The sequence below is a fragment of the Agelaius tricolor genome, unplaced genomic scaffold, assembly GCF_023055355.1.
Source record: "Agelaius tricolor isolate 1412-34295 unplaced genomic scaffold, bAgeTri1.0.p SCAF_3, whole genome shotgun sequence".
Lineage (NCBI taxonomy): Eukaryota > Metazoa > Chordata > Aves > Passeriformes > Icteridae > Agelaius > Agelaius tricolor.
In genome coordinates, this window is record NW_027269263.1 from 13681477 (window position 1) to 13706801 (window position 25325).

A 25325-nucleotide genomic window follows, 5' to 3' on the forward strand; every position below is an offset into this window, starting at 1 on the left:
CTCCAAGCACCAGCCTGAGCCCACATATGGATGAAGTGCAGTGACCACATGTCCACAATAAGACGTCCTTCTGTCTTTTAGGTAACATAAACAATCTTTCTGCTATGGATAACTGGAAACACGCTCAGCAGATGTTTGCTCCACGCTCTACCACTGCCTGCCCAGAAGCACCAGTCCTCACTGCTGGTCTGCCTCATCATACAACATGCCTAGCTTTTGCAGCTTTTGGGAAGAGATAGGATCCCTTTTGGCTCCCCAGGACACGAGCTTGTATTTTCATTTGTACTTCGTACTTTCCATACACGCGATCAGCTCCCTCCCGCGGGGACGCCCAGTTTACAGCGGCTCAGGGGGCCTCGTGTGGAATGGGCGCTGCGGTGCTGGTGGGTGCCCCCAGCCACGCTCTGCCTGCCGCTACCCCCGGCGGAGCCTCGGTGCCTCCTTCCTGCCCGCTCCCTGCACAGGCAGTGCAGCGTTCCCGGCTCCCTGGCGAGGAGCACACATCTCCCTGCTGTTCGGCAGCCGGCGGTGCGGAGTTCCTGCCCTGCTGTTTGCCCCGAGGTGCGCTCACACCTGCGGGGCCGAGCCAGCCCGGCCCGCTGCGCGCACGGCCGGCGCCCGCACGTTGGCAGTGCGCTACCCCCCTTGCGTCCCCCCCTTCTCCGGGCTATATGTGGCATTTCGAAGCTCTGACAATCTGCTTCCAAATGTTTTCCATATTTGTTCAGCCTCCTTGATTCAAATACCAGGAACAACTCGGCCGGCACGAAGCGGAGCTTTGGGGGGCAGAAAGCTCACACCCCCATCGGCGGCGCACACACACACGCACGTGAGAGCGCCAAGCCCGCCGGCATGGCAAAGGAGGAGAAGAAAGCCCGGCACGGCACGGCCCCGAATTCCCAGAGCCAGACAGGGAAGGCACCCGGAGGGGAGAAAAGCACCGGCTCGACGCAGGAGTCCGCGATGAAGAAGAAGAAGAAGCAGAAGAAAGACAAGGGGGATCCTAAAACTGGCCAGGAGGAGGAATCCCACACTTGTTGTGGCTGCCGTTTCCCGCTGCTGTTTGCGTTGCTGCAGCTGGCGTTAGGCACCTCTGTAACAGTGCTGGGCTTCCTTATGGCAGGCATCAGTTCCTCTCTGCTAGTCAGAGACACTCCATATTGGGCTGGGATAATTGTAAGCATAAAGTCTGTTTCTCCATAAAGTGCCTTTGCCAGCATTAATGCAAGCTGCATGACGCTCCACTTTAGACTAACCAACTGCATGCACAACACCATTTGAGTTATGCTAACTATAAATATTCCTGGGATTAAGTGTCTGGCTGTACTTTCCCAAGGAAAACTGCTCCTGCAGAATAACACAGCCTTTCGTATTCTTCCCTGCAGTACCCAACAGACCTGAAATAAAATACAGGGTTGCTGTTCACTGGATGTATGTATTAGCTTGTGCTTTGCAGTGAACTCCTGCCTGATGATGCTGAAAAACAAATGTTAATTTCTTATGCTGCCTACCCTCTTTGCCCACCAAACCATAGCCATCAGGTTTTGGAAGTGAGAGCATAACTCTGTAACTCTCAACTTTTAGCTGGGCGAGGAGAGCAATGTCTGTCTCTGGAGCTTCTCGCTGTGCTGTGCTGGAGAACTGCTGGGATCTAACCCTCTTCCTGCTGCTGCTCCTGGCTGCACATGGCCATGGGGAAGGGGATGGCACTGGTGGACGTGGCAGGGACAGGGAGCCCTTCCCAGGGCCTGCTGGAGGCTCCTGCCAAGTCAAGTTTGGAGTGACACACCAGCCTCGCCGCGCGGGCTGGGGGCACTGGGCAGAGGGCAGCGCCCTGCTGGGTGTAAATCAGAGGCATCCCTGCTGGGAAAGCCTGGGGTGGCACCACACACCCCATCCCCAGCAGCAGCCACCCCTGCAGCGGGGGGGACAGGGTGGTGGTGCCACCCGTGGTGTGACTCTGCTGGCTGTGGGCTTGGGGATGTGAGGTTTGCCTGTGGAGGGACAGGGTCAGTGATTATCAGCCTGGGATAGGCCATGAATATAAGTAAGCATGCAGGTTTCTTCCCTAGGCAACAGGTTTCAGGAAAATATGTCCTGAAAATATGCCCTGATGTGTTAGCACAGTCCTGGGTGTTGTCAGATTGTAAGAATTTCCAGAAAAAAAAAAAATTTGTGTTTAGGTACTTAGAGAAAAGATTTCTCAAAGCCCTGAAGAGCTATGGGAGCTCTTCATTACTTCTGTAAATGTAATTTGTTGTTAGAAGATCATCTGAGCATCTGAACTGATTGGGGTTTGCTGTGTTAATCCTGCTGGGCATCCCTTCAGATGGTGGAAGGAGCAGGGCCTGAGCTCTCAGAGGAAGAGCTCCTCTGACTCATCACTTCATGTTTCTCTTCTGACTGAAGAGGTATCCAAGAGTTTAGTGGTGTTTTGTGGAGCAAGAGCCTGCCCTTGCTTGGAAGAGGAATTTCCTCCTGGGAAGTTTTGACTGTTACAAACCAGAGGGGAATACAGATTATAAAATAGCAATATTGGCATGTTCACTCCTCCTGTTTACTTTGAGGATTCTGGAGGTCAGATTATGTCTTTTCCAGACAGCACTGTTGCTATCACAGGTTTGAAATAGCTTTTTCACTGGAAAAAGGTGGGGAAAGAGTGAGCTGGACTGAACTAATGTGCAGCCAGGGATATGAGAAAAGCCATGAAGCAGCCCTGGCCTGTGTGAATGTCATCAGGGCCCCAGCAGCATTCATCTGAGACATCCACAAATGGCTGGCCTCCCCTGGGGAGGCCTGAAACCCCACCAAAGTTGCTGCTTTCTGAAAACAGAGCTCTAACCCCTGTTGTTTTTAGCAGCAGCTGCCAGCAGTAGTGACATTTAGATGCCCACATGAGGCCAAGCTCAGTCACTTTCAGAGCTCCCCCCTGAAAATCAGGAATAATTCTCCATGGGTGTTCCTGAGCTAATAATTCCTGACTTGGAGCAAGACTCAGCTCTCAGCTGTGGTTGGTGGCCACGTTCTGCACTGGCCAGCCAGGGGAATCCCTGGGGAAACATTTCCTGGGGAAACACTTCCTGGGACTGTGGGAGTTGTGGTTGATGCTGCAGGGTGCCCTGGGTGTTGGGAGGAGCAGTGCAGGCTGTGGGCAGCCCCATGGGGAAGGGTGACTGCACCTAGGCTCTGAGTCAGATGGGGACTCTCACCTGGGGACTCTGGTGAGATGTTGAGTCACCAGCACACTCCAGCGTGGTTTGATTCATCCCTGGCTCAAACTGGCTTTTGGTGGCCCTCTGTTTACCCTCAGGGTGGTGACAGGGACTGTCTGCTGGGGGCACATGGCCAGGCAGGCTCCTGGGCAGCCAGGCTGCTCTCCTGTACCCTCAGCCCAAAGCAGAAGGGAAGGAGGGATCTGGCACCAGGTCAGAGGGAAGTGAATAGGAAACTGGTGCTAGAAAGGAGAGGATGAGGAGGTGGGGCAGCCCCAGAGCCTGTGTGGAGCACTGGCTGTGGTACCATGGGAGCAGTGCAAAGCACATCTGAGGAACAAAACGCATCAGGTGCCACACTGTACTGCATCTGCTTTGCTCCTGTGCTGTGGTGTCTCCATGGAGGGACTTGGTGCCCACTGGGACATCAGGTGGAGATAGCCAGAAGCTGCTGAGCTGGAGATTCCAGGTGTGCAGTCACAGGGTGCTGCTGGTGAGCTGTGGTGGGGACTGTGCCGAGGACTGGCCTCTGGAGAGCTGGGGAAAACTGGTCCATGAAGGAGAACCCTTGGCTAGGAGCTGCATGTGGCTGGATGTCCTGTGGGCTGTTTTTTGGGCTGCATGGAAGGTGTTAGATAGGGGATGGATGACCCCTGTGCTGCTCAAGAATAAACCTCATGGCACAAAGTGGCTTCCCAAAACTCATATATTCACACTGAAATGAGCAACAGGACAGAAAGATGTGGTGTAAAATACCAGAGCATATTTGTTTTAGTAGCATCCCACTCAAGTGCTCTTTTTAAAGGACTTGATTAGTATTCTGAATCAAGAACTTTTAAAATCTATTATCGAGACCTTTTTAGCAACATTAGATATAATGGGTGAAGCTCATTCCTGGTGTTACTCCTTTGGAATTACACCAGGCTGGATTTGACCCCATGGCTGTTCATGCAGGATGACAGAAAAATGAAGGAAAATTGCTAATGTGTTAAATAGACCCTGATTGATTGAAAGCTGGTTTTTTTCATCTTTATTAGCAGCAAAATGGTGACACCATTCCTTGCTGAAAATCAAGTGCTTCAGTGCATTACCATGAATGGAAAGGAACTGTTTTTAGAGGAGCAGCCAGTGGAAAATGCTAGTGAGGAAAACCAGGCAAGGCTGTCTGAATTAAATGGGAATTCAGAATTCCCCTTTCAGAATTCAGAATTAAATGGGTTCAAAACCTTACTGTGTAGGTTTGTGAGGCTGCAGCAGGCCAGGGATTGGGTTCACCATCCTGGGGAATAAATATGGCCAGTGATGCTCTGACAGGGAGTGGAGAAGGGCTCCAAGCCTGCAGGGCTCCCTCTCCAGAGCATCAGCCCTTCCCTCCTGAGCCCCTGCAGAAGGAAACGATGCAACTTGCATTGTACCAAGAGCATTTCACCATGAAAAGCAGCTAAAACCCACTTAAAACCAAAATGCATTTAGTCCAAAAATGTGTGGGGCATGAGTCAGAAACCAAAGGAAAATTTTATGGACAGAAACTACAAAGCCTTCAGGATTTACCACTTCTTCTTTGGCTTCAGCAACCTATTCCCTGTAAAAAGCCTCTCCCCCATTGCTAGGACAGGCAGATAAATGCAGTAAAAGCAGTGAGGGCAGCATTTGTTTCACTTGCCTGGAACCAGTTACAGTGGAGGTGCCCATGAGACCTGTCCTGAGCTCCCCAGGCTGCAGGCTGGACTCCCTGGCAGTCTCTGCCTTCTTGCTGCTTTGGAGGAACTTGGACTAACTCTTCACAAACCCACTCATGGGTGCAGGGCTTTATTTTTTCCTGTGTCTTGCCACTGGCTTGGTGCATAGCTTTGGGCAAGTTACTTAACCTTGCTAAGACTTTGTTATTTCCCCTGCAAAGTGGGGTTAATAGTGGCCATCCTTCACCCCTTGCTTTGAGATCCTGGGATGAAAAGTGTTGCAGAGACAGTAGATATTAATGGTATCCTTTTCATTCTTTTTCATTAGCTTGTGGCCTTTTGACACCCAGAAGAAGTAACGATGTATTTCTCCTTGAAAAGCCTACTTTAGATTATTTCCACTGCGATCAAAAGCGGAGTATCAGAGTTTTCATGGGCAAGCTCCCTTTTCAGCCCTGTTTTGCAGGCTCAGGGAGTTAAGAAAGTTACAGAAGTGCTCATCAGAAATGATTATCCAGGGTGTTTATTAGTTCTGTCAGGAAGTTATTTTAAATGTATATGTATAGATGTTCATAAAATTAGGATTTTGAAAAAACATTTTAAAAAATCTGATTCACGAGCAGCTCAAGGCAGCAACTGTGGCTCCAGGTGTCACTGATTTTATTGCAAAAAGCATCCCAAAAGATCTGCCATGGGCTGAGCCCCCAGCCCAGCAGCTCTGACACTTCTCCCTGCTCCAGCCCTTCTCCATGCTCAAGCATTGGCTTCTCTGCCCTGCTGGACGTGAGGCTGATGTGGGGCTGTGTGGTGCAACAGGCAGGCAGACTTCTAACTGACAAAGCAGCTTAATCAACCTTCATTTACCTGGAATCAGAAATGTTTATGTCTCTATAACTTTTGCTTGTTTTTGGGGAAACCATTTTCAATTTCTAATAGAAGGTGACTCTTGAAACCTGGTGCCATCAAAAAGTGATGCAGGCATCCATATTTTTTTTGGCACAGTTCAGTTAGCCATGGGCATTCAGCTTCAGTTAGCCATGGGCAAACATCAGAAGGTTTAAGGGAAGGCTGCCTTGAAGAAGAGGCCAGTGCTTGTTTAGAGCCACATGTAGCACCAGAACAGGACTCTTCAGAACCCTCTGCCCTTAAATCTCATCCTCTTCCAAGAGTAACCATGCAATGATTAACTGAAATTCACACTTTGGTTTTGCTCAGGTGTGGAGTGGAAAACTTTGATGGGGAGAAATATTCAAACACTCTAAAGGAATGGTTTGAGAAGGTAACTGCACACCTGAGGTCTGTCTGATACCTGGCTAGGGCTGGTCTAATCCTGGACCCATCTGTGGCTTAGCCCACAGTTTGACTGCAGAATTCCTGGCTGGAATTTGTGCAAAAAGCCTAGGTAAAATCTGGAGAGGGATATCAAACAGGTTTCCCCAGCCCAAGTAGCCTCATGACCATGGAGATGGTGGCTTTCACAGTCACAGACACACCCCAAACCACAAGGGGTGTTCCCAAGTACTCTCAGCCATGCTGCAGTTCTCAGGCTGAAAATCACTGCTTGCTCTGTGAGCATTTTATTTTATTTTATTTTATTTTATTTTATTTTATTTTATTTTATTTTATTTTATTTTATTTTATTTTATTTTATTTTATTTTATTTTATTTTTTTGATCCCTCAGGCATTTGTTCAGCCAGGACTGTATTTCTGGTTTAACAGCAGCAAAGGACTGCTGCTGCAGCTCCTGGCTGTGTAAGCAATTGTAGCCTTTGGGGGAATGAAATCTTACCTTAGCACAAGTGATGAGCAACTGACCTAAACAGCAAAAATTATTATGGAAAAAATAGCATTTCATTTGATTGGATGGATGCTCTTGCAGGGTTTTGATGATTTTACAGGATTTAAGAGAAAGTTGTGGATCTGCCAAGGGGTGTTATTGCATGGCTTGAAGGGACCTGTAGTAAAGACATCATTATTTTATTCTGTAGGTGGGGCAGGGATGGGCAGTTATTGTGGGGTTTATGGCTGTTAAAAGAGTGATTTCCTAGATGATGATGATGATGGCCTTTGCCTGCAACCACTATAAACATGTTTGTCATTATTATTATTATTATTATTGCCATTATTTCTGGAAGTAACTTATATGCAACTAAATTGTCCTTAAATTTAATAAGAAGTCTGTAAGGGGTAAAAAAAAATTAGGGCACAGTACCTCTGTGCTGCAGACTGGCTTCTTTCACACGTGACAGTGAGACCCAGGCTGACCTGAGGCTGATGAAAGCTGGCAGTGAAAGCTGCCTGCAGCACCCACTTTCATCACAGCTTCCTCAAACCTCATAAAGCCAATGAACCTCAGTGCTGCTGTCTGCAGCAGCCTGTAGAGATGTCTGGCACCAGAGGTGATCCAGGTTTATAATGGCAAAGCCAACAGGGACAGGTTTTTTCCTGCATCAAAATCTGTGTCCAGTGGGAGTGTTAGATTTGGTGGATAAAGCAGCTTCTCCAAAGGTGTAGACAGGAGCTAAGCCTTGCTGTATCTGATAAGGTGGGAGAACCATCAGCCAAGTGAGGGAGAGCCAGAAACTCCAGAGACAGCTGCAAGAGATCCTTCTTTACCTCTGTCCCTGAAAACAGAAAGATCCCCAGTGTCTCCAAGTGAGCAACTACAAAATAACTTGTCCATAATGGAGCTGTCTTCCTAATTCTATTAACAGTAATTTTCCTCCTGAAGTTTGACCTTACATTCTCATTAAATAGGAAGAGTCCTCCTGTGGGTCTCAGCAGTGCTGTGTGGCATTGCAAGGTGTACCTGGGAGAGGTTTTGTCCTGCAGTGTGTTTGCTTTCTGCCCCTAAAAATTGTGGCAGGAGGTTCTCGCTAACGAAGCCCCCATACAAAGAGCTATACTGTGTCTTTGTGAGCGTTTGCAGCATTTGCCTTGTGATGTGGCACAGACCCAGGATGCTCCTTAGAGCCAGGTTTTTGTCTCCTGCCTTCATTTCTTGGTGGATGTTCCCAACCCTCCTGCTTTACCAGCCAAGGTTTTCAAGATGCTCTGGGTAGGAGGTAGTTTGCAAGAGAAAACCACCTATTCTACACTTGGGCTAAAATTGTAGCAATAACAAAAGGAAAACCAGTTTCACAAGCATACAGGGGAGAGATGGAGACAGATTAGAGCAATCTGTGGTTTTGAAATCTGTCGGAATAAAGCAAACCACATGAATATGTCAGCGTGCAAAGATAATGAGTGCAAACCGCAGCGGAAATTTGTGCCCTACGTGTTCATTTTTCCCCTAATTACACCCAACCTTCCTCAGCCCTGCCACGTGGTGTCCTTGTGCTCCTCGTACACCTTGTGCTGAATCCTTGCAGGAGCAGATGGGATAGCATGACAACAGGTTCCTGCCCTCTTTGGAGTGGGAGCAAGCTGGAAAGTTTCTCCTCCTGTTTTGATTTTGGCTTAAAAAAACCAACAATTCTTAAGTCACTTTTCAGCCCTGAGGTGTTCCTGCCCAAAGGGAGGAATGCCTACTGCTTCCCTCCAGAAAGAAATATTATTAAAAATTTTGTATAGCCTAAATATTTAAATTCTTCAGCCAGTGTTAGTAAATAGCTGTTCTCCTGGGTTGTGAACTGGGGGAATTTCACAGGGTGTGCCTTAAGCAAAATGAAATCTCTACCTTTCCTAAATACTTCTGTATCACATTTGGGTCTTTTTCTAGGCAGTGCTTTCCAAAATTAAATTCTTCCCTTGGATAACCTTTCACGTCACTACCTATTCACGAAGGGGTGTGTTAGTCCATATGGAAATTTTGAAGTAGGATCTTGAAATAAACTGGAGTTGAAACATGCACAGAAATGCAAATTCCTGGATTTCTGGGTAGCAGTTGACCAGAGCTGATCTAATTAAGTGCCATCCTGCAGGTCTCAGAGAATCTGTTTTATTTGTGTAACAAATGCACATCGATTGGTGGCAAGCACGTGCTGAAGTGGGTTCAATTGCATTTTATGTTGTGTGCTCAGTCAATAAGGCATGGGAAATGTGTGCTTCACACTGGGATGTGGCAGTGGCTGTTGCAGCACCAGGATGTGGGATTACCTAATGCTGCTTAGCAATCAGCATCAACAGCACCTGTAACACGCCTGCAGCTGTTATAGTTACTTGGAGGCTCCTAAAAAATACTTACTGTGGATTTTTATAGTTAGTCTGTTACACTTCACAGGTGTAATTCAAAGCTGATCTATTAATAATGTATAAAATAGCAGCATAGAGCTGTTTCCTATATAAACGTTCCACGCTTTGGTTTCCTCCAAGGAGTGAATTTACCTTTAAAGAGCTGAAATGTTAAACATATGTGGGTCATAATTCTCAACCACGTTATTTTTTACTGCCACTTAGAAAAACACACATCTCTGGTTAAAAAAAAAAAAAAATTAAAAATGTTACTGTGTTCTTATAAAAGAAATGCTTAAGCTTTCCGAAATATCCTGGCCAAGACTTGCCGGAATCCTGACCCAGTGTAATCCTTTATAAATACCTCTCTACAAATGTGCCTCTTCAAGTGTCCCTGAGCATATTATTTAAATCCCAGAGGACCTTTAGAAAGCATGTGCAGGAATGGAACTGCTTTTAAGTGATAGCCCTTTGTATGGGAAGTTTTCTGAAGAGGGAGGTCTGATCCTGCCACGTGTGAAGCCAGCAGGAGTTTTTGCAAAAGTTGTCCGAGGCACTTGATGGCAGAGAGAAAATTCCAGCATTGGTCTCTGCCCTCAGAAATGAATGCAGCCCTGTCAGCCCTCTGTGGTTAAATGGAAGGGGAAGGAGGAGTGGGAACAGTCCCATGATGTCTCATGGCAGTCACCTGGAGGCAAATCTGGCTCTTGGTCCATGCAAGTGTAAATGTCCACTAGTGTAGCTGAAGCAAAGCAAATTTGATTTATTGCTCATAACAAGATCCTTCAGCACCAGATCCTGAAAATACTTAGGTCCAGCTTTGATGTGAGGAGCCCCTATGATTTGTCATGAATTTTGGGGATATGATGTTAAGACAGCGTGTTTAAGCTTATTTTTTTTTTTTAGTTCTTGCTGCAGGTTCTCTCCTTCAGCCATTACTGGCACTGGGGGAGTTTATCATTTGGATATTATCAGCAATAGAATTTCTTATGATTTAAGTTTTATGGGTATGTTAATTGAATTAAAAGATTAATATATGGTGCAGGGGACCAAGGACACAGGTGATTAATTCTGAGAAATAAAACATGGTTCAGTCACACAGAAGCACTACAGGGCAAAAAAACCCCAGCACTGAAGGACCTTTGACAAGAAAGGTTGTTTTTTCCCCAGACAACCCTGTCAGCTATGGCTGTCAACAATAAAAAGAAAGAAACAAATAAATTGGAGGCCGTGTGTAAGTCACAGGACCAGAATATAAATACACATGACATGGAAAGGAGTAAATAATACTGACGCATTCTTTAGAAATGTTCTCGGGCAATACTTCCTATTCATGTCCCACTGAAATGACATGAAATAAAACCTCATGGGGAAAAGTGTTACTAATTGTCCAGGTTCTTGAGGGACATGGCTCTGTGTGTGTTGGGAGGTATTTATTCCAATGGGGATGTACTTCTCCTTTGCAGGGCTGCTGCCTTGGGCCTTGCACCAACAATGCAGGTGCAAAAAGTTTGATACTTTCTGCAACAGATCATAAAAGGAACATGTTTTTCCATTACTGTCCAAAAAGACAGCTGGGCATTTTTCACTGCAGGTCAAGCTCCCTGTGGAGCTGGAAATCTGGATGTGAGCAGCACTTTCAGGGCATGCAGGTGGAGATGGGGCTGTGGTTGAGCTCCACACTCCTGCAGGCATCTCCATGGCATTACCTTGGCAAAGGCAGCTCACATGTGGCTCTGACCAAACAGGGCAAATCCCACTGCTCTGGAAAAGCAGAAAGCCTCAAATTAATGACAACTCTTCCAAACTTCAGAAGTAAAATGGAGAAGGTAAAAAAAATACAGAATTTTGCTGCAGTCCCTGAGAATTAAGAGCTGTCATTTATAACCAAGATGCTCCTAGCAGGGAGGCAAAGACTTGGTCCTGGTCCTGCATGTAGAGAGGACCTCTGAAAGGACAGCGCCTGATCTCATCCAAAGTCCCCACTAAGGCTCATCACACCTCAAATGGCTTCTAAAGGTGTGATTTGAAGGGTCATTTAAAAACACGTGCATGCCATCAACTGACCTGTTTTTCCAAGGCAGCTCAAACACGCACAGTTTCCTCCAAACACAGCTCCAGCTGCCAACAGTCTCTCTCAAGCCCAGATCCAGCCCCACAGGGAGCCCTCACCTGGTGCCTGGTACCCAGCTCCTCCATCCAGGGGATGAACTGCCAAAAAGCAGCACTCTGCTGCTCCTAAGTCCTCCTGTCAGGTTTGCTCACTGATCCTCCAAAAAGTGGGAGAGGAGGGCACTTGACTGGAGTGCTTAGCACAGTGTGGGGACACACTGTGTTTTCTAAACACAAAAAAGCAAATCACATTCATTGGTTGATGCTCAGAGGAGGATCTTCCCTTCTTACCTGGAAAATGCCTGCCTGTGAGTACCTCCTTCTGCAGATAAATCCAGAAATAATAATAAATATGGCTAAATGAATAAACAAGCATGCAAATACTTTTCCATTACTTTTAACCTTCAGCAATTACTGCCACAGGGCTAAAACACAGTTTCAGATTGCAGGGGAGATGGACATCTTCTTTAGTAAGGTGTCCATTCCAAAAGAGGGTGAAAGCCTCTGCAATAAACTCTGCTGCTTCTTACCCAGTGGCAGCCATGGTTTAATGATTTAAAACTTGCATGGGTGACATAAAAACCCTGTCAGCACCCAGAGCTACATAGGATGGTGATCTTTGGGCTTGCAAGCCCAACTTCAGAAACCTTCTGCTCTTTTTTGATGGTTGTGTGGGCAAAAACTCAACACACATCCTGGGGGCTGTTGCTGTGCTGTGTCTTTGATGACTTTGCTTCCACACTGCTTCTTGAATTATGGTCCTGCAAACACAGAAAGGTGTCTTGGCTTTGGGGGAAAAAAAAATTGTGTTTTGTGTTTTTTAACCTTGACACATTTTACATCTCTTCCCTTGCAGGTCTGTGTGGTGGCCTTAGTGGGATTTGTTCTGCTTTGTATCTCGTACCAACCTGATGAGAAGACGTGTGCACAGTTCACAGTGAAGGTACCTGAACATTTTTAAAGCAATTTTTTTCTTCTCATGTCATTAAATATAATCAAAAAAGTTGATACAGAGGATATTTTTAAGACCACAGGAAGAGAAGTGAAAATGCACCTGAAATGCAGGAATGGTTTTCTGTTACTTTCCAGGCAGCCTAGGAAGAAACTGTATCCTATAAAAGGGAAACTCTAATAACATCTCAAATCAGAACAAGATACCATTTTATTCACCATGTTTTAGGAATATAGACAAAGCTGGAATAATTTGGGAAGTGTTCAGAGAGTTTAAGTTGATTAAGTGGAGATAGTGAGTGGGCTAAGAAGTAAGGTGGCATAAAATGAGTCCACTTAAACCAAGGTTTAATATTTAATGGGAAAGTACTGGGAAAGCACAGGGACATGCATTCTCCCACAAAGCAAATTCCCATCTGAGCATTGCAGGAACTGCACCATACCCCACCTATGTCTCCAAAACTGCTTTGCTGACACTGGTGAGCAACTAGAAGAGCAAGGCTGAGAACGCTTGTTTTTAACACCATTTTTCCTGGGCTATTTTTCCTTATTATTGTAATTTTCAGGGCTCTTAATATTTTGCAGACACATAATAACCGAGAAAAATACCGACGCAAGCAGCACAAAATAACAATGATTATTAACTGGGAAAAGGCAGAAGGAAACAAAATGCAAGGAGCAGCTTTTCAAACCCTGGCATCCATCCTCCCTTAGAAATTAGACCCCGGTGTGTCTTTTGTGTCTTTCTCGAGCTTCTCCCGTACTTAAAGAAAAAAGGGAGAAGAACAATTGTGCCTGCCCTGTGGCTGCCTCCACATTGTCCCTTGTCACCTTTCTGCCCCCAAGGAAGGTTACTGGGCTGGGCGGGGGCTGCCACGCCAGGCTTTTTACTGCCTGCCCGCAGCAGTAAATTGAATTTGGCATCCAGGCAGGAAGGGAGTCATCCCTCGTGTTGGGAAGGGCATGTCGGGCTGGGCAGCTCAGATGTCTCTGCCACCCACCCTGACGGTAAGGAATGTGAGCCATCGTTCTCCGTAGGAAAACAGACATTCTGGAATTGCTCCCGAGGTGATGTAAAATGGGCCATTCCTCATCACCGGGCAGAATTAGAGCTTAAATCTCCCTTGTTCAGTCAATGGCCCCATGGACTGTTGCTTACTCAAGGCACCCTCCTCCCCAAAATCCCCCTTCCCAGCATTTCCTATTCAGCATGCCACAGAACTTCATCATTCCCAGGCTGTTCACCTCTCCTGTCCCACGTCCCTGCTGGGAGCTGTTATACCACAGTTTGTGATAAAACTGTGGTATAACAGCCCCAGGACAAAAACAAAAAAAAAAAAAAGGCTTCTGTCTGAAGGGCTCATACCTATTTTAACAAAGTAGGAGCTAAAACTCTTCTCCAGGACTTCGATCACATAGGACTCATCTAGATCTCCAGTATCACTTCTCAAATCCTTGAATTTCAGTTAAAGGCTATCTCTGAACTAAAAACAAGCATTAACTATGACAAGGCTGAGGATGCAAGACTGCAGTCATGAGACAGATTGTTCAGAGGGTTGTTCTTTTCTCCTTGAGGGACTGAAGCTTCATCAAGCCCTGCAGTTGGGTTCAGCCCAATCCACTCCGACCATCCTTACCAGGTGTGGCACAGGTCCTGCCCTCACACTGACAGCTGGTTCCCATCAGCCAAGCATCATCCTGCAGGAAAATCCAGGCTGAACTTCCTTGGAGTGCATTAAGCACCCCAAGTTCCCTTGCACAGCCCAAGGATCACTGTGAGAGGAGGACCACACACACACACTCACACGGAGAGGCCTGGGGGATTTGGGTCATCCCCCAAGGTGACCCTCTGACCACTGCAAGCGACTCCCTCGGGGTGGAAAACAGGAGGAGACCTGTACAGTCCTCTCTGCCCCCTCCCTCTCAGCAGCTGCTTCTTTCATTTCACACTTGCATGAGCCCTGGATCCTGTTAAAGAAGGAGGTGTGAGAACTGCTTTCGGCAGAGGTCCCTTCCCGAGACTGCTGTGGGTACCCGCAGCATGCCATGTGTCCCTGAGAAAGGGAGGCCACCCAAAGAGAGGGTGGCTGTGCCTTTCAGGGGGGCAGAAATAGCCAGTGGGTGCCACACAGGAAAATCTTGAGCCATCCTGTGGAGCTGCTGGGCTGTGCTGACATTTGACAGATCGCTCCCTGCAGCCCGGGGTAGTGACACCCTCTGTTCCCGCACGCCCAGCCCACGCCGTGACACACCACGGTTCCTGTTCCCTGCAGGGGCTCATGCCTGAGCACCACCGCCCTCAAAAGGGGCCTCCTGATCCACCTCTGCTTTCACCTCTGATAACTATGAGCAGCCTTTTCCATGAGGAACTTAATCCATCTTCCTGATACTTATTTCAATTTAGTCACGGAGGACAACTATTGCCAGTAAATATTGCTAAAATGTCTCTTCCTCATATGAGGAGCACGAAGGAAGATGAGCTGCCGTGCTCTGAGGTCATTGTACACTGTCTCTCCCCACTTCCCTTTTCTCCTATTTAAGCAGCAATTGCAGTGCCTGTCTCTCTGAAGCTGTTAAAAACCAGTTTTCCAGTGGCAAGTCCTGGTTCCTGGGCAGAGCCCACCACACAGTTGTATTTGTGATGCTGCAGTTGCCTCCAGGTCTGGCATGTGATTAATCTGCTGATGGAATCTCAGCACTCACTGTCTTTTGCTTCCTCAGAGGCAGTGCTTGCATTTGTCTCACCTTTGATATTTGGGAACGTGTTCATTTTCAGCAGCTCGCAGAGAGATTCCTCTGCAAACATCTTGTGAGAATAATAAGCTTTTTAGAAATTGCCCTGTGTCCCCCATGCATCTCCCTTTGCCTCCAAGGATTATCATAAGAGCTGCCTGTGTATTCAGATTCTGAGATTTCCTTCCCTTTAGGAACACAACAGACAAATTCTCCCTTACTGTACCTGGAGCATAGATTAGGCTCTTGCATCTTGACTTTGCATAGAAGTTGTTAGCTAAATAAAATGCCTGCCAAGGGAGAATCAGGCACATGGTGCAGTCTTGGCTTAGTGTCCCATCTATTAGGGAGACCTGATTCTGTCTTCTGCTGGGCTGAATCCAGGGACTTCCACCAGGACTTCTATATCACCCAACAACCAACATTTGTCCATTTTCTGTTTTCCCCATCGAACACATTTGCACCATCTTTGAAAACAATGCCATTGGCTTATGAATTACCACATCTTGGTTTGGAGGGGGTCCATCAGTCAGCAGCACTCCATCTTCTGTATGCTTCATAAGAGGAGGTGGCCCCATTTTCCAGTTTCACCTTTCCCATGGACCCTTCCCTTGAAAGCTGTGGGGGCAAAGTAATTGCATTTAATAAGAGCCACCCTCATTTCAAGCTGCCCTTGGTTTAAGGCCACAGGGGAAGTAATTAAATTTAATAGCAGCCAGGTCTTGGAAACTAAGATCTTTCAGTAAGAATTTGGTGATATGAGGGGGAAAATGTACATAGTGCTTCAGGACCTGCAATAATCCCAAATATTTTTTTTCAAGCTGGCAACCAAACAGAAAATTGATTCACAGTGTAGTTCTAAGATAAATGCACCAGGAGTGTGAATTTTATCAAGACATACATAGTTGGAGTTTCAAGGTCAAAAAAAAGCTTTTATATTGATATTTTGCTTGCAGTATTGAGGTTAAGAGAGAGAAAGAGAGAGAGAAGATGCTGTTTAAAATAACAGATTCCCAACCATGCCATGTGTCTGACAGATAAGACGCCAAGGAAAATAAATGTTTTTACAGTGCTGAACAGAACCAAAAAATACAATTTTGGCTAAACACAGAACATGATTTTAATATACATTCACACATATTTTGTACGCAGTGCAGCAACTGCCAATTCCAGCTATCAAAGCAAAGGGAAGCCCATATGTGCTGGTATCCAAAGCTCTCAGGTGAATCCCAGAGTGTCAAAGGCTCTGACTTGCTGCCAGTTTCCATGTGTTTGTGGGGGTGGACTCTGCAGAGCTACCCTTGATAAAAGCCACGCTGTTTTTAAGCTGCCACTGTTGCGAGGAGCAGTGGAGGTGACGAGCAGACCCTTGTCCTTCTCACACTGTAGCACTGGGAAAAGAAAGGTGCTTGCTGCCCTTTCACGCCTGTGAAAGACTTCCCCATGTTTAAGGGACAGGTTTTGGAAGCAGACTGAGCACAGCACACACTTTTTTTTTGTGGAGATCTGCATTCCCATTCCACAGTGGGACCTGGGAAGCAAAAGGCTGGCTGCATCCACAGGGCCTAAAGTGAGAGATCAGCCACACCACTGCCTGATTTGCAAGTATAAATCAGATTTGTTTGAACATGCAAACCAAGAATAACACATAAGCAAAGTCTCAAAAACAGCTGAGCTAGAGCTCAGCACAGCCTGAGGTAAGATGGCAGCCCAAGGCTCATCTGCTCAGCTCTGCTTCCAGGCACTAATTTGTCTCAGCTGATGACCGTAGCTCCTGTCAATGCAGGTACTACTGGAGAGGAAAATGCTCCTTCCCTCTCTAGAAAGCTTCTTGATGTAAAAACGCACCAGTTCCTTGGTGCTCTCCCCAGGACTCCAAATTGCAAGGCAATGCTCATATAAAACATGCAAGGCAAATTCTTGAGATGACCTGCTGAACTTCTCATCACAAGGAGCCTTGCTTGCTGAAGCACCCAATCTCCAGACAGCATTCCTTGTGAGTTTCTCAATCTCTATGAAGCTGGAAAAATGGGGATTTATCTTTTTATTTTTCCCCTTTCTTTCAGCTGCTGTATTTTCTCCTGAGTGCCCTGGCTCTGGTTGCCTGTGTTTTGGCAGTGGCTTTTGCTGCACACCACTACTTGCAGCTGACCAAGTTCACCTGTGACACCATCCAGGATTCCTGCCAGTGCAAACTGGACACTGCCGACCCACTGGGCCGCACCTTCGTGTACCAGGACACCGACTGTGGCAGCCTGAGCAGCATGCTCAGCCTGTACCTCCTCCTGCAGATGGCTCTCAACCTGGTGGCAGCCCTGGTGTGCCTGCTGATGTGCTTCGTGGTGTGGAAGCACCGCTACCAGGTCTTCTACGTGGGCGTTCGCTTCCAGCCTCTCACGGCCGCCGAGGGCCATGGGCAGCCAGTGTAGGGGCTGGCCTGGGCTGGGCTGGGCTGGCAGGGGCTTGTGGCCAGGGATGGGAACTGCCACCACAGGCACTGCAAAGGGATGGGCCCTTGGAAGGTGTTTGAGGAGGAAAAATGCTCACACGGCTTTAGTGAATTTATTATTCAATTCTTTTGGGAGCATTTCATACGGCTGCTCTTGAGAAAAGGCCTCTTTTAAGATTAGCTAGAGGTCACAGAGTCCTAAAGATGCAGCTGTACAAATGCTCCCTACAAAGGATCTGTAATAGCCATGGATTAAATCTTTGGGAACTTATCTGCAGGGCTACAGCCATTACAAAATAGGGTCCATTTCCTTCTTGCCTTCAGAGAAGCTATGCCAATTTCTACCAGATAAGGTTCTTATCCAAACTGCTTAATTGTATCAGTGGGAACATGCTTTGGGAATATATCATATCTTGGTGCTCTGGGTGTAATCCACGCTAACCTGATGGGAATTTAACATTCAGGCAGGGATGAGGGAGGTCAAGACCTCTACCAATGCAGGTTGAAACCAACACCAAACTGAATATATTGATGGCTGCCATATAAAATATACATATAACTTTTCAGAGTTATCAATAATGATATCGGCTACCTAACCCAATTACTAATAAACAACAAATATGAGTGAGTTCACTGAAGGTTCTTTGGTGGGCCCTGCTTGAAATCCCAGGCAGATTTCTGATGTTTGGGAGAAAAGATCAGTTTAAGGAACCTTGAGTTGCACTCCTAACGTAGAGGGGACCCTAAATCAGTAGTCATGTTGAAAACTATGTCCCTAATGCTCTAATTGCAGGCTGACAAACCCGGATTTTAGCCAGTTCCACCAATTATACTTCAAGCACAAAAGGCCAAATGCATTTTGGTGTAACTCCTCTGAAGACAATCAGCCTTACACACCAACAGTGGAGTTGGGCCAACAGCCCTGAAAGATATATCCCTGCAACAATGAATGTTTTTAAAATGGGGTGGAGGGAGGGAAGCAAGAAGAGACTGCCAGTCTCCCAAAGACATCTCTGATAATGATGAGGGCAACAGAATAACGATTTCTTAATGAGGATGGAAAAACAAAGTGTATTTAAGCAGTGCTTTTTCACCCTGAAAGTGCAGCTCTAGAAGTGCTTTACATCTCATTAGCCCTTATACCAAGACAATTACGTTGGTTTGTCCCTTGAACTGCCATTTCCACTTGCACAGCATGGACAGCTAAATTTAGGAGCAATTCCTAATTGGCAGCATTTGGCACTGCCTCCTGATCCATATCTGTGCAAGGGCAAGCCAGCTGGTGCTCACACCCTGCCATGACGAGGGATTTCCCGATCCCAGCCAGAACAAGGATGTCTCGGAGGTGGGGTGGAGCAATCACAAGCCAGAAAAATTGTGCCATAATCACTAGCTAGGAGGAACCAAATGAAATTTATATAAGGCTCTAAAGAAAAAAAACAGCCAACTTTCTGCAGCAAAAATAGTCATCAAAAAGTCAAAAACCCAGACTGGCACAAACCTAGCTGTCGAAGGAGCTCTAATCCCACCAAAAAAACTGTCTTCCATCCGGTGATCACACATCATCCAGGGGCTAGACCATCAAGCCTCCAGGGTCAGAAGATGACAGGGTAGTGAAGTCTCCTGTGGCCCACCTAGAGCACTGCTGGGTGTAGGGGCTGTAGTTTTAGTCATGGAAAGTGCCTCTGGAGCAGACATAGCATCACCAAGGTGCCCTCTGCCAAGCCACAAAGCGAGGAGCTGCAGGACATGAGGGGTTTTGAGATCTGCTTCCAAACGACCTTTTTTATTGCACCTAAAAGTAACAACCACTCCTAAGCCTGGCTGCAGGGCACATTTGCAAGGGTGCCCATGTCACCACCCACCCAAAGACCTCAGTCTGCCTCCAGGCACTGCTGGGGCAAGCTGAAACAGGAGAGGACTGGGATGGCAGGCTGGTGGTATCACACTCATCCTTGGGGCCATCCATGCAGATCTGGCAGGAACCAGCCCATCTCCCATGGCTCTGGTGGAACGTGCTGCCAGCAGTGCTCACAGACTTGTGGCAGGGCCATGCTGCCTGGAGATGGGTACACAGGGGTGCCCCCACCTTGTGGTGTGCTCAGGTTTGTCCCCAATCCCACACATGCTCCGGCCGCGCTCTCTGTGGAAGCTCAGGGCAGAGGATGTACCCTCCTCCTACCTGCACGGCCCTCGGTGCTCCTGCCCCTCCCTCCAGCCAAAAATGTGGGATCTCTCTCCACACAGAAGATAACAAGGAGCAGGAAAGGGATCAAAGGGAGTCTGAATGACAGCTGAGCTTTCCCCCCACCCTCACCACTGCACGATTGCTGGCACAGCAAGAGGAAGGCTGTGCTGGCAGAGCAGGGCATGCTTCCCCCCACCCATCCCAAATGTCCCTTTGCTCAGGGGATAGCTTGGTGTGCAGCACTCCACCCTGGCCCAGCAGCATTTCCACCAGAGCTGCCCTTTGTCTCCTTAATCCTCTGACCTGTGCCTCACCCACACGTTCTCACCGCGGTCTCCCATCACCTCGCAGGTGCTGTGGATGGGGCTGGGCTGTGGTGCCTGGCCTCTGCCTGCTCACCCCTGGGCTGAGATTGGCTGGGGCTGCTCTGGGGCACGGCAGACACAGCGGGGATGATCACAGAGCTGCTGTGAATGCCTTCGGTGTGTGGGCAGGGAGGAGAAGGGAGGTCTGGATAACAGAGCCTACTCCACTTAACAAGCTGTGCACCTCCATATCAGCTCACCCTCCACTTCCAGCCACGAATTCGGTTTGCTAATCAGCACAATGCAGCTTAACCCTTTGCTCTGGAAGAAAGCAATATTCATCATGTATTCTGTTGGTGGTTTATATGCTTAATGAATAAATATGGGGCATTTCGATCTAGCAAAGATGAACTTCTTTATTTCCTTTTCATGTATCTCAAGAGCATAAAATCAAAACAGGAGAGGTGGAGAAACAGACACAGAAGGTTTAGGAACTGGTTTCCCCCTGGGTATGGTTTTACAATGTGTATTTTGCTTGGATTGAGAATTTTGGAAGGTACTAATTAAAGGATTTTCACCTACCACAGCATATCCAGACACCTCCCAGCCTTTTCCCAGTGTCAGACTCCTCCTGGACTACACCAGGAGAAAGACTGTGACTAAAAGGCTTGGAAAGGACAGATGTGTTGAAGAAGAAAACAATTTTTTATAAGCCTGGGAAATTTATCTTGTAGGTGAATTCCACAGAAAGGGTAGGATTAAACCTCTATAGACACACAGAATTTGCGAAGAGCTCGATGTAATTTACTCTCACAAACCCAGGTGTGATTCTCATTTGCACCCCGGCCACTTTACACTGTTTTCCCAGTGTAAAGGGGTTGTAAAGACGGCATCAATCATCTTTACACCTACTTCATGGCCATTTTACACAGCTAAAAGGGCCCTTTGTGTAAATGAGAACTCAAGCCCTAGAGAATTTAATAGAGAGGAGATCCTTTCTATAGACTGTGCTAGACCCTCTAATAGGGTCTATTACTGGGATATAACTCTCCGCTGGATTTTATAGCTTGGCTTAGAGATCATCAGTCTCGATTAAATTCAGTTCTGCAGAACTTTTCCAAAGGCCATAACCCTCTGCTGTCATGCCTGCTCCTCCACCCCGAACACACACAGAGTGATGGTGTTGCATGGATAACTGCTCGGGATTTTAAAAGGAGAAGCAGCAGCAGCAGCCCGCACTTTCCTCAGGCTCTGAGGCATTTTGATGTCGTGCTATGCAAATGCCGAAGCAACAACAACGGCAGCGAAAAGGGAACCGAGACGCGACGCCTCCCGGGGAGCCAAAATGTCACATTCTCTGCCCCGCCAGGGCCTGTGCCCTGTCCCTCCCCTGCTGCCACGGCAGAGCCAGGGGCTGTGGGCGAAGGGGAAGCACGGCCAGGCCCGGCGCCTCGCTGGGGCTGCCACCAGCCCTCATGTGACGGCCATCTGCGCCTCGCTGGCCCGGCCGCCGCTGCGTGGGCACCGCTTGGAGCTCTGCCTAAACAACAACTCTGCGCAACAAGGCCGTGAGCTGCAATCAACTCGCTGGGCTAATTTTTTTCTAATTTTTTTTTCCTTTTTTCACGTTCCCAGCCAGTGCAATATTTGCTCTGGGGCCCTTTCGAAAGAGAAAGCATGCTGCTAGCGTGTGAGAGAAGCCGCAGCTCAGGTCCTCTATATTTAGAAAGCCAGGATGTCATACCTCGCCTTGAAATTTTCATAGTCCCCTGCACCCCACCCACCCACACACGTACACATGCTTGCGTCTGGAAAATGTTTTTCGGTCTCAGCGAAGGGTGTTGGCTTAGGGGGATTCGAGGGAGGTGCAGAGGAACAACAGCAGCTCAGGCCCGGGCGCGAAGCTCGAGGCCTCCTTAAGGCACCGGGCACGGCCGGCACTGGGCACCCACCGCTCCCGTGGCTGCAGGGCAGGATCGCTGCTCCTTTGGGTCTGTAACACAAATCCCAAGGCACGGCCGGCACTGGGCACCCACCGCTCCCGTGGCTGCAGGGCAGGATCGCTGCTCCTTTGGGTCTGTAACACAAATCCCGAGGAACGGCCGAGCTGTTCTGAGGCATAGGGAAGCCCTGTCCTGTGTCACGTCAGGCAGTGCTGGACCCTCAGCCAGCAACATCTTGGCCAGGTCATTTTTGAGTGGCCATGCACTGACTGCAGCACCTGTAGCAAAAACTCCAAGAAGGTGAATGTGGGGGGTAGCTCATCTCTGCAGGGTTTTTACTTTCTGCTAAATGGCTGTCTCTAGTAATCTCTACTCAGTAGCATTTATCCTCTGCTAAATTGCCTCTGTAGCCAAATATCATAAATAGTGATCACATCTACGAAGACTGGGGTACATTTTTTTTCTGGTTTTGGTACCTGGTCTCCATACCTTTGTCCAAGCAAATGGTTGCAAGCCTCATCTAAACTTCAAACTTGTTGAGGGGAAGCTGGCGATTTCTTTTTCCTTTCTTTTTAAAGAAGGTTTGGGCAATACCTATTTAATTTGTTACCTCAGTACTCCACAAAGCCATCTTTACATTGGAGTAAAAGATGCAGCAGGCCCCAAGGCTGGCTTACAGTGACTGGCTGCAGAAACAGCATGGAGCTGAGGCCACCCAAAGTCACCAATGACCCCCCTCTTCACCTGGGTGCACCCAGGTATCCCTGCCTGGCACAGACATCTGAGACTCAGCCACCAAATATGAGCAGCAGCCTGGTCTGAGAGGAGAGAATATCCTGCAGAGGGAGATTTGAGTACCTGCCTCTCCCTCAGTCAGATGGATTATGACTGATGAGTGCTGGGCTGACCTCATGTTACAGGAGATATAGAGAGTGACACTGATTAAGGCAGCCCTCTGCTTTCCAAGCCATGATTGTCCTGGAAATGAGATATTTGAGCTAGACAGGGTTTTAACCCCATTTCACTCTCATAGCTGTGTAAGGAGAACTATTTTTAATTAGCCTAAAGCTAACTAAAGAGGAATTTCTCCTCACTTCAGTGTAGGATTTCTCTTTCACTGAAACTATGAGGAGAGGAATCTTTTCCCTGATCTGTTCTCCATGAGGCTGCCTGGGAGCATCACTGCTGGAGCCACAGCTGCATGCATGCAGAGGTGTATGGAAACCACCCTCATTTCTTTTTTGGGACATTTTCTTCCAGTTCCACAGCTGCCAGAGCTGACATGGGGAGGGCAGGGGAAGCTGGTGTCCCAGATCCATAATGTGCCCGAGTCAACCAAGCCCTGCAGCGATCCCCATTTATACTGACACTACTGGTCACCAGGGATTTGGTGGGATAGTTTAGGGAACAATCACACTGAAAAGGGAAGAAAATAGACATTTACACTTTCCCTTCCACCTTGTGAATCCAGGCAGGAGAACAGCACGCACATGAAGGGACCCAAGAGGAAATACAAAATCCTCCCACCCCGTTTTGCTGCCCAAACCTGCCAACACACTGAGAAACAGTGAAAACGTGCAGAAAATAAACCCCCAGAAATCAGGCACTTTGGGCTTTCAAGATCCAAAGTGTTGTTAGATTAGAAATGTGAAAATTAGTGTATTTTTATGGTTTGTCCAATTCTTCCAGACTGCCTCAGGTTAGGACCCAGGCAGCCAGGCTTCTTTGCTGTGACCAAAGGAAGAAAATTTTGTAACCTGACTGGGAGAGGGGAGGGATGGGAAAGGGCAGTTTTATAGGATGTACTTGTATATCTATATATATATTCTGGTAAAGCTACTTTTTGCATAGATTCAGCTCTTTTTTTTTTCTTTTTTTTTTTTTTTTTGTGTGTACAAAAGGAAATTGTAGGATCTCAGCTGGCAAAATTCTGTGATTCTGAATCAACAGGAGTTACATCTCCACTTTATTTCTAATAGAATTTTTCTGTCATCCCACCCAGGTTTCAGTGCTTCTCTTGCTTTTCCATTTTCCAGTGAGGCAGGACTTTCCTGGCACATCCTCCCCTGACCCCAAAAAAGGCAGTGGGTCTGTGGGCTCCATGTGAGTCACTCCTGTTTAGCCAAGGTAAGGGAGGCACAATTTGCAAACTGGCTCCCGAGACTTCTCCTGAGCTCTCTAGCCACTGATTATGATGTTACTTACAGCAAATTATCAAAAAATGACAGAGATCTAGTCCTTGAAAATCCCACAGGATAATTGCCTGCTAATAGACAACAAGGGCATTTCATTAGCCCAAGTGGCAAGTGTGACTACTGAGTGGTGGGAACAGCAGGCCCCGGTCTTAATGCCACCACATTACACCTGGAAGGGAAAATTTGGGACCTGCAGACAACAACCAGAGACACCTCTGTGCTCAGGTGTTGCACTGAGTAAGAGAGGCTTGCAGGGCATGTAGGATCATGGGGTATGAAGGCTCATCCTCATCCGTGAGGGAAGCTGAGCCCATTTGAAAGGTTCACTTCAGCTGGGGCTCAGTGCCAGGCTGGCTCTACTTCTCATCCCCAGATAGCTTTGGGGTGACAAATCCTCAGCCCTGGAGGGAAGAAGCAGGTAGAGTAGAAGAGGAATAAAGATTTGTTTGATTTGTCTTTGAGCATGGCACATCTTACTGTAAGGTTTTCCCCACTAACAGGAGCATGTTGACTGGGGCTGGTATGGAGTCTGATGGATTTTTCTTTCAGTGCCTGTATGAGGATCTGATTCAAGGCACTGAAATGGACGAAAAACTAACTCATATTTCCCGTGCCACTGAAATGGATGAGATACTAATTCATATTTCCCACACCTAATACAAAGCATCATTAGCCCTGCTACAGCACAGCAGGGGCAACACCAGCTATTAAAGAAAGCGGGTTGATTAAGGGACAACCTTGAAGACTAAAAATAGTCAGGGAAATAAGGATCAATGCCACATGAAAGCAAACACGCAGTCAGTTGTTATCACAGAGCTTTTCACGTGATGGCCTGTGCACTGATCTCACCCAGAGAGTGTTTGTTTTGGACAGTCTTAAAGGGTCCGGCCCCATGGATTGGCAGCAACACATATGGAGTGATCCGAGAGCACAGGCCTGATCCAAAGTCCATGGAAGTCAAGGCAGTGACTTCTCCGAGCACTCCCTGTAGGAATCACTCTGGGTTTGGAAAGATACATTGCAGTTAAAGACATTGGTCTGGGCTTAGGGAAAATGTACTGACGCTGTCACTGTCACTGTCAAATCCAGCCAGAGACAAGTGAAAAACAGAGGGGTTGTAGCTAATAAGTGCAACACAGAATGAAAATAAAGTGGCTGAAGGAAAACTTGAGCAGTCAAGGGAAAATGCAGCAAGTTCAAACAAACTGCCTTGGCCCAGACACATTGCACAGAACATGCAGTGATTTGAAGGGAAAGAGAAGGATGGCAGGAACTCAGCATCCCACTTTTTCACAAGCCTCAAAAACATCGCAGGCGATGCGAGGAGAAAAAAATACATGGCTTTAGTCCTGTCTGGGAACATGTGGCACAAACTGAGGCAGAG

General features: G+C 47.4%; 1 protein-coding gene across 1 annotated transcript; it reads left to right on the top strand.

Moving 5' to 3' along the window:
• Positions 1–488: 488 nt before the first annotated feature.
• Positions 489–17948, top strand: SSPN (sarcospan). The gene is made up of 4 exons (XM_071422546.1): positions 489–561; positions 729–1176; positions 12034–12120; positions 16928–17948. The coding sequence occupies exons 2-4, from the start codon at positions 853–855 to the stop codon at positions 17288–17290; spliced, it is 774 nt and encodes a 257-aa protein (XP_071278647.1). The 5' UTR covers positions 489–561; positions 729–852; the 3' UTR covers positions 17291–17948.
• Positions 17949–25325: the final 7377 nt, after the last annotated feature.

What these genes read in the sequence shown, in the direction of transcription:
- SSPN (XM_071422546.1), top strand. Translation starts at nt 853, where the DNA reads ATGGCAAAGGAGGAGAAGAAAGCCCGGCACGGCACGGCCCCGAATTCC. An exon ending in CATATTGGGCTGGGATAATT is followed by an intron (nt 1,177 to 12,033) that starts GTAAGCATAAAG and finishes CTTCCCTTGCAG; the next exon opens with GTCTGTGTGGTGGCCTTAGT. An exon ending in GTGCACAGTTCACAGTGAAG is followed by an intron (nt 12,121 to 16,927) that starts GTACCTGAACAT and finishes CCTTTCTTTCAG; the next exon opens with CTGCTGTATTTTCTCCTGAG.